Source organism: Pinus tabuliformis, chromosome 8 (genome assembly GCF_031772625.1).
Source record: "Pinus tabuliformis cultivar Carrire ecotype Pingquan chromosome 8, CPIR1, whole genome shotgun sequence".
In the NCBI taxonomy this organism is placed as follows: domain Eukaryota; kingdom Viridiplantae; phylum Streptophyta; class Pinopsida; order Pinales; family Pinaceae; genus Pinus; species Pinus tabuliformis.
The window spans coordinates 1,892,220,217-1,892,229,867 of record NC_142294.1 but is presented as its reverse complement, the minus strand read 5'-3'; the positions used below and the strand labels follow the sequence as shown (position 1 = coordinate 1,892,229,867).

Below are 9,651 nucleotides of genomic sequence, written 5' to 3'. Positions count from 1 at the left end.
ACACACACATAATGATAATACAATAAAAAAGAAGCTTAGCTACAATTATTTTGGTCATAAAAAATTTCAATATAGAATTGCATTCTAATACATGAGTAGTTTTAAAGTTCAATTATTTTGTATTTTTGTTAATGTAGATCATGATATACTATCGTGATAATAAAGTTACCAGATATAAAAGAAAATATGAAATTAAAGGAAAATATTTTTATTATGGGCTTCTTATTTGCTCTCTGCTTGTTGTTGCTATTCTTAATCCACTTGTTCCACTTTCATGTCTCCATGAACTTTTTGGACTATTTCCTACCCTCCTAGGTTGGTTGGAGCAAACCTATTGGACATTCCAATAAGAAGAACTCTTAGATAAGCTTAATAACAATTTGTACAACATTCCAAATTCACCTTCAACTTTTCTGTTTGCTTTCCCTTCTTTTCCATGATCTCCACAACCTCAACATGCTTGAATTTTTAGGTGTCTTCCAAATTAAGTACCTTATTGTTCAAATTAAATGTGGCAATTTGGTTATCCCCTTGATTTCTCTCACGTCACTTTAGAATTCACCTCATTTCTATGATTTGACATGGAAACAATTGGGATTATGCCTCTTTGTAATTCTTGACCCCAATTCACACAATATAGATAGTATTTAGGGGTTCCAAAGTTATCACAACACCAATCTCATGCTATTAGAAACACTGCAATGGATGACTTCACTACTTCTTGTCCACAACTACTCTAAGACCTTGGTTTCTTGTGTTCTCCACTTACCCTGAATTGAACCATGGGAAAATGAGAATTATCCCACTAGTGAGAGCCATTACAACACTAATGCCCATAACATTCAAGTCCAATGGTGAGCAAGAAGTGTGTGATGGTACTTTAAGGCATATAAATGATAATTCTCATCAGTAGTGCTTCAATTCAACTTGTTTCACTTACCACATGCCAAATTTGTATGGAATTTGGTTATCACCTTTGATTTGGATATAAACACTAGAGCATGTTAAAAAATGATAATGACTTCCCCATTTTATGAAGTATCTTAATGCCAAGTTGTGTTGCATCATCACCTAACTTGTCGGCTATGATTTTATGGTCCCTAAGGAATTGATAAAATTCAATATCTTTAAACCTTAAATGTCCTTTAGAGTAGAGATATGATGCACATGGTTTATTATGAGTGTTGAATCTCCTATAGGCACTAATTTTCTAATTCTTCTCAAGTCTATAAAATCTCTAAAAACGAGAGTCCACTTGATTGTTATTAGTTTCTTCTAATCCTCACCCAAAACTTGATTCTATATTTTTTTTGAGACCAAGGGAGATCTCCCTACACTTGCCGCCCTTCCATTGCTTTATGATTACAAACTTTGGGATTTATGTTCAATTATTTCATTTGAATTTTGAGTTCATTTTCCAATACAAGCTTGTCATTTTACTATTTCTTTAATATAATTAGTGGCGCATTAGCCTATATTTCATTAATTATGTGTATTTTATTAAGAAAAAAAATGTGAACTTGGAAGTTGGTTTTGAAATATAAGTTTTTGGATTGATACGATAATATCTTCTTTTACTAACTTAATGTCAACACTGTCAATATCAAGTATTGTGGGCCTTTAGCTATTATTCATTTGATATTTGCACCTACAAACTTTTATCATATTCACATGTATATTCACATGTTTTTATGATGACATTTTGTTTCCACATTAACATACTTACTATTCTTATTCAACTTACCAAACATATACCAATCACTATCTTGTTTTGGCATACCAATAATGTCGATTTACATTATTCAAAAATATTTTTAAAGTTTACATAAATATCATGCCACTAATTAATTGCAAATTCACTAAAATATTTAAACACAATCAACATCTCACACAATAAATGTACTTGATTTCATAACATTCAAATTGGAATTCTTAGAGAAAAAGTTATGAACAGAGGTATCTATTTTGCCCAAGTCAACCAAAACTTAAACTTGAACCAACTATATAAATTGACTTACTTGTCCTAATGAAGAATCAATCCCTAAGAGGCAAAAATATGCCATTTTTAAAATTAAATATTAAAAAAAATATAACACCATCTTGCTTAACTGTCCAATCATGACCCTACTTATAAAGTTTCCACTTTTCCATTTCCATTTAAAAATAAATCAATTAATTAAAATTATATTTATATAAAATAAATCCAAAATAAAAATATGTGAAATAAAATCGCAAGTCAAAGACCATCCATAAAGCACGACACCTAAACCATTAAGACTATATTATTTAAAGAAAATATGAAAAAGAACTTATCACATCAACTAGAAAATTTACACCCCTCCTAAAGACTCTCATGTCACAGGAAGGAAAATCTAAAGAAATCGTTTTGTCTTTTCCTTAAATTCTTAAAGACTTTGACTATTGAGTAACTGATCCCCATCATTCACACAAACCGAACTCTTAAAGTATTTAAAAAGAAAGACTTCCCCTCTAATCAGTCCAACGCGGTTCAGAATAAATGTATTATATTCACTGGTGTTTTAGCAGCTTTTGTTTCATCTAAGGTCACAGAGCTTCAGCCCCCTGGTCACATGCCGTCGGTCACACAGGGCTCCGCCATGGCCAACCCCAATTTCGTGGCTTTGCATAATAATCAGGTCATGACAGAGGAGCAAATGGAGACCCTGCGCAGGCAAATTTGCGTTTATTCAACAATTTGCAGTCAGTTGGTAGAAATGCACAGAGCCATGTCACAGCAGCAGCCTTCTTCAGTGCCTAGTAAGCTTCATTCATACAATTACTGCTTATTTAGTCTTGAAAATAAATTGTTAGGGTTTGCCTATTTCAAAATGAGTTCAGGAAATTTCTTTATTTATTTATGACGAAGTTCAGAATGAACTTTCGGACGTGCATGACACAGTCTGTCACGGAGTTTGCTCTTTCCCCCCCCTTGTTAACATATATTAGCAGTTTATTTCGCGCATTTTAGCATAGTAACAGACTGTACAAAGAATTATGTATTATGTATTTATTTCAATTTTTTTCTCTTAAGTAAATTCTTAGGTTTAAATTTGATAGGTATATTTTATTTGCTAATAAATTTCGTCGTTATTTTTATTATTTTAAATTTTTTAATAAATTTTGTCAAATCCCTTCATGTTTATTTTCTTTTATTTATTTATTTATTTTTTCCATATGGTGAATTTTCTTTTTCTTATAAGATATATTTATCTTTGATTATTTGTATTTTTTTTAATTAAGTATTTCTGTGATTGATTTGAATATTTTAGCCCATTAATAAATTAGATGATAATTAGTGAATTATACATTTTATCTACATATTTTTGCATACTTTCTGATTGCTTGCTAATTTTTTTTTTTGGTGATAGTTATGTTTTTCTTTCGATTAATATTCAATCCATATATATTCCAAAGAAAATTATATATATTCCAAAGGAAAAATTCTACAATTTCTATTCAGAAAAAAGAATAGAAATCACAATTTCCATGAACTTTTAACACAATACAATTCCTCTCCCTATCTCTTCACTAAAATATTCTGTTAAATACTCCCTTAACCGTTTCCCTTTAACTGCAATTAAGAAAATAACCCAGAATTTTACATAAAGCATATATGCCTTTTAAGCCCAGCACCAAACAGTCTGAAATATTACATTTGAATTTTTTTTCCTGAATAAGACACATGACCTAAAAACCTGATATAGGAATATAAGGCTAACTCTTCAGAGAAACCTTTTGCCAAACCACAGATTCAGAACAGACACACTGGGGTCTCCCCCTGAAATTCCTCCTCCACCACAGATCCTTCAACCAGATTTTGACCTTCTTTGGATAATATATCCGCTTCAGTATTATGTTTCTGGAAAGCACGAGTAAATGCAATCAGATTGAAAATCCTGGAAACTTCTTGTAACTTCTCTGTTAGTGGCCTGAGATGAACATATTGAACTTGCGTAGAACCTTTTATCCAATTAATTACCAAAAAGGAGTCTCCATAGACTTGGTTCCGCTTAACCTCCCTGTGCAATGCAAATTTCAGCAAAATTCTCAGTGCCAAAGACTCTGCATAATTATTAGAACCAATCCATAAGCCTGCTAACTGATTAGGGTATTCGGAGGAAGGGAGGAAACATGTGAGTTCCTATGCCGGAGGGGGCATTGGGCTAGACTAGAGCATAGTGGAATCAGGTATAGGTCAATGAGGGAGAGAGCTTTAAAGGTTATATAGGGACTCCAAGGCTTTTGAAGCTCCAGATTGGGTCTATGCCAGTTGGGAACTGCATATCGAGGTCTAATTCTAGGAGTCGAAAGCTAAATCTGTAACTAGCTATTTAGGGATTTCATTCATCGGATATCATTTTTGCTAGCTACAGATACACTGCAGCTTTGATGTTTGTGTCGACATGAATGTTTTTGTCCTACAAAATTTGTATGAAGCCTTGCTCATTTCTTTTTTTTTCCTACAACTGAGCTTCTTCTGCACTTTAGTACTTGTGTATGTTGGAGTGAGATCCCCTTAATGTTTTCTATTGCGAACTTTAGATCACCTCGAATAATGAGCTGTTTAAATCACCATTTAAATGGAATCTTGAGGTCCCTTATTAGACCCCTAAATTTTGTTTCACTATTTGTGGCCTTCCATGAAGCCAACTGACACTTTTTTTCTCTCGTAACTAAATGGCCACTTGCTCTGCATTGCCTAGTTTCTTTCTTAAAGCTCCATTAAAGTGCAATATGTTAAATTCAGGGCATTGGGCTAGACTAGAGCATAGTGGAATCAGGTATAGGTCAATGAGGGAGAGAGCTTTAAAGGTTATATAGGGACTCCAAGGCTTTTGAAGCTCCAGATTGGGTCTATGCCAGTTGGGAACTGCATATCGAGGTCTAATTCTAGGAGTCGAAAGCTAAATCTGTAACTAGCTATTTAGGGATTTCATTCATCGGATATCATTTTTGCTAGCTACAGATACACTGCAGCTTTGATGTTTGTGTCGACATGCATGTTTTTGTCCTACAAAATTTGTATGAAGCCTTGCTCATTTCTTTTTTTTTTCCTACAACTGAGCTTCTTCTGCACTTTAGTACTTGTGTATGTTGGAGTGAGATCCCCTTAATGTTTTCTATTGCCAACTTTAGATCACCTCGAATAATGAGCTGTTTAAATCACCATTTAAATGGAATCTTGAGGTCCCTTATTAGACCCCTAAATTTTGTTTCACTATTTGTGGCCTTCCATGAAGCCAACTGACACTTTTTTTCTCTCGTAACTAAATGGCCACTTGCTCTGCATTGCCTAGTTTCTTTCTTAAAGCTCCATTAAAGTGCAATATGTTAAATTCATTTGGAATTATTCCTACCATCAGGTCCTTCATCCTATGGCCTTGAAGACTTTTAAAATTATACTCAACTGTCATTCCAAATGGATAAACCTTGTTTTACTTGAGAATAAAACTATTGATCTCGAAGATTTTCCTTCCAATCATCAGCCTTTCTAACATATTCATAGTGAATGCAGAGGCGAATTGTGGTCTTGGTATCATGTAAATATGCACATGTAGATTTGCCTAGCAACTGTAGGGCAACCAACCCCAGTCGCAGTTGGAAACCCTTTCTTTCAGACTGGTGCTTTTCCAGTGACAGTGGGTTGCCCCTAGGGGGTGTATGCTGCCCTCAAAACAACAAACCTGCAGAGAACTCCAAGATGATTACACAGAGACTTACTCTTGAGCTGCCCATAAACAGTCAGGAGTGATGGTAAATTTAAGATAAAGATGAAAATGTTTGAGATCAAATCTGCAAAGACAGTTGTAACAGCAGTCTAGTTAAGAAAAGGTGATTGAATGTATGTATGCTTTAGGGGATATTAATTTCAAAATAAATACATGTTAACTAACCACAACACTTCAATACAACTTAACCGATTAACATCGGTAGATTCAAAGAGCTAGATCAAAGTCTAATAAGATCAAATCACATGTTACCTCAGAGATTGATTGCATGGGTGACAGGTGATAGGCTGCCATAGGTTTCCTTGCAAGCACAGTGATGGTAGTGGTGTGAGGTCTGGAAGATGAAAGAGTAATGAATTACCTGCTGCTACAAACTACTATGAGAGTAATACTGTCCATCCTCTGCTTTGTCTCTCGTCCCTGCAAATATAGAACTCAGATCCTCAAAATAAACTTGCCCTAACTGCTGGAGAAAGAGGAAAGAAAGCTCATAAAAGCCCAAAGGATTTGCATGCATAACAAGTACCTAATCTTGCTATTTAGGCAATCCATTTCTGGCTTTTTGGATGACATCTTCTTGCTGTTTTGAATGGCTTTCCTTGCTGTTTAATCATTTCCTAATACACTTTTTTCTCTTTCTAGTTGAACCCTCGTCCATATTGTTGATTTGGGGTAGCATCGGATGTGCTCTAGCCATGAAAATTGGTGGAGAGGCTAAAGCACATGAGATCTCCAAGACCCATAAATGGTTTGGGTAGATTCTAAACGGTTTGGGAGATATTAAAATAATTAATATTTTTAATGGAGTTTCTAAGTCTAAACTTAAGAAAAATAAAATATTAACGGGTATTAATATAAAACTGGGTTAGAAGGTTCCAAAAGTCATGGATCTCGGCCGTTGAAGGACCAACGAGAAAAGTATAAGAGGAGGCTTGAGGGTTAGTTGGAAGATACACCAGAGTGATCAGTCATTCGTTTTACTAGAGCGGGGTTGCTAGGCAAAGTCGAATCAGTGATCAACAATGAGAGGCAGTGAGTTATGGATAGAGAGGCGGAGACAATGCCAAGAGACCAGCACAGAGGCAGAGAGCGAGAGGCAGCAACCAGAGTAGGCCATGCAGAGCCCAACAGACACCGCGCAGAGGCCAGAGGGACTGCGTCATCCACGCAGAGAGCAACTGGAGTGAGGCAGAGGGCCCCAAAGGCTACGTAGTACCTTAGAGGGTTGACGCAGAGGGGTTTGGGGCTGTTGCAGAGGCTAGAAGGGCCAGCGCAGTGCTTCAGAGTTGCTGGAGAGGGTTTCGTGGGACAGGTTTTATGAGGCAATCCATTTCTGGCTTTTTGGATGACATCTTTTTGCTGTTTTGAATGGCTTTCCTTGCTGTTTAATCATTTCCTAAAACACTTTTTTCTCTTTCTAGTTGAACCCTCGTCCATATTGTTGATTTGGGGTAGCATCGGATGTGCTCTAGCCATGAAAATTGGTGAAGAGGCTAAAGCACATGAGATCTCCAAGACCCATAAATGGTTTGGGTAGATTCTAAACGGTTTGGGAGATATTAAAATAATTAATATTTTTAATGGAGTTTCTAAGTCTAAACTTAAGACAGAGAGGCAGAGACAATGCCAAGAGATCAGCGTAGAGGCAGAGAGCAAGAGGCAGCAACCAGAGCAGGCCATGCAGAGCCCAACAAACACCGCGCAGAGGCCAGAGGGACTGTGTCATCCACGCAGAGAGCAACTGGAGTGATGCAGAGGGCCCCAAAGGCTGCGTAGTACCTCAAAGGGTTGACGCAGAGGGGTTTGGGGTTGATGCAGAGGCTAGAAGGGCCAGCGCAGTGCTTCAGAGTTGTTGGAGAGGGTTTCGTGGGACAGGTTTTATGAATACTTGTTTTCGAATAGAGAGGTATTGCTGCCAGTTATTTATCTCTGTCGGGTGTGCTAGTTTGGCACCCAGTTGTACTCAAGGAAATACTGCATAATAATAAACCCTTAGAATAGCTGCACCAATTTTCTAGCATTTGGTTTTTCCGGGGACATTTGTCCAAAAATAACGGTGTCACTTGTGTGTTTGTTTTCTTTCAGTTGATGATCTGTAGATGTTGAGACTGTATTGTGTTTATTTCGTTATTTATATGTTTTAAATAACTTGTTCGAATTTAACAAGTAGAAGAAATAAACCAGAAGAAAACAGATTAAATTTCTAATGCATAGACTTAGAAATCTCAACACATATATTGACTCAAAACTTGCCCACATGAAATCATCATTTGCTGCCACCTATCTCCGGTTGCTACTTTGATTGAGCTATCTCTGGTTGCTACTTTGATTGAGCTATCTCTAGTTGCTGTGTTGACTGAGCTTTCAATAATAAAGGAACACTGCTGTTTTGACTGAGCTTTCATTGATAAATGAAAGCTGCTTTTTTGTTTTTGTTTTTTCCCACAAGGCACTCATCAACCATATCTCCAAACAGCAAGTTACTCTCCTTTAATTCACTACCTTTCACTCAGAATAAACCTGCTAAGTGTCTCCATTCAGTGCTGACTTTTTGTTGACAATTGCCCTTTCAAAGGTGTTTCCTGTAGCATGCAATCGATGAGAACATTCTTTGTTTGTTATTGCTCTTCAAAGTAATTCACCTCTGTGATGGCCTCTTTTGCAACCTCTTTTCTGTTCTATCACTCCTCTATGATTAGATGATTGATGCTAGGACTGCCAGGATTGATGTGCTGGAGTGAATTGTGCCACAAATTGTTCATTGTATCAACAGAGAAGGCATCACAGATTTCCATTTCGACAATTTTCTGCCAGAAATATCCTACTGGCCTGCATTTTACTATATGTTATAAGCTATCAATTTTCCTTTGAAAAATGCAATATGCAGAGGCACATGTCTGACTATCCCTTTACTTGTATGCTGTGTTAATGTCACAAAACCTTCCCGTGAGTTTAGTGGAGTCAAATGCCTGTGGAGAAGGTCAAGTTTCAATTAAAGAGAGCTGCCCTATACATCATTCCAGCAATCTTCTTTGTGAGGAGTATATCCTTCCAAATCTTTTATGCCTTATTAAGCTGTAAGGATAATCTCAGAATGATGCTAGATAAACTCAGCTCAGGCTAGCTATGAAAGAGAAATTGATCCATGTCATTCTGCTTAATGAATTCAGCAGCAGCAAATCTGTTTGAGGTCCTTTGCTTCATACCCCGCTATGATTGCCAGCCATAACACAAGGTGAACTAAGAATCAAGACTTATATGCAGAGGATTAAACAACACAGTCTTGGTTGTAATAAAGCAGTCAGTTTGCATGCTAATTAACAAAGGGATATGACTTACTTTTGCTTGACAAGTTTAGCAATGACTAGGTGTGGATGCAAGGTAGATCTCAGTCAAGTAGTAACAATGTCTCCAAATCATAAAAGACAGATTTAGCAACCTGTAGGGTAGGTCGAATTAGGATTGAAGGCATTGAATGAGATTTAAGCCAGCAAATTAGAGTTTTGTCTTACCTAAAACATCATCGAAAATCATCTCACAAAGTAAATGAACCCCTAATGCTTTTCTCGCTTGATAGATTTGGCAAAAAACAGTTTGCTTTAGGAGTTTTTAGCTTTCGAAAAATTAGCATACTTACTATCTTTAGACAACAGGGCGAACTTGGCGCTTTCAATAAGTCAACTCAGACCGAACTCTTAGCACCAAGTTGTGTTGGAACCTCATTCTAACACAAAATGGAAACCGCTTTGATTAACTGCCATGTGTCACATTGGAAAAGTAATTCATTTTCTCACCTACTGGAACCTCCAACCACCCCACTATTGCAAGCTTGGAAACATGACATTTCAACCTGTACCTGTACTTGCCACAAATAGAAACTACTAATTATAGACATGCGAAA

At 36.4% G+C, this 9,651-nt stretch overlaps 1 protein-coding gene across 2 annotated transcripts in view; it reads left to right on the top strand.

The window, feature by feature from the left end:
• Nucleotides 1-2,442: 2,442 nt before the first annotated feature.
• The window catches only part of LOC149243951 (WUSCHEL-related homeobox 12-like), a 163,737-nt gene continuing 156,528 nt past the window's right edge, over nucleotides 2,443-9,651 (top strand). Inside the window, exon 1 of one of the 2 annotated variants that reach the window (XM_089374670.1) lies at nucleotides 2,443-2,778. In XM_089374670.1, the coding sequence (XP_089230796.1) occupies nucleotides 2,592-2,778 (187 nt within the window). In that variant the 5' untranslated portion in view covers nucleotides 2,443-2,591. The remainder of the gene's footprint in view (nucleotides 2,779-9,651) is intronic. The other variant, XR_016246717.1, reaches the window with a different exon arrangement.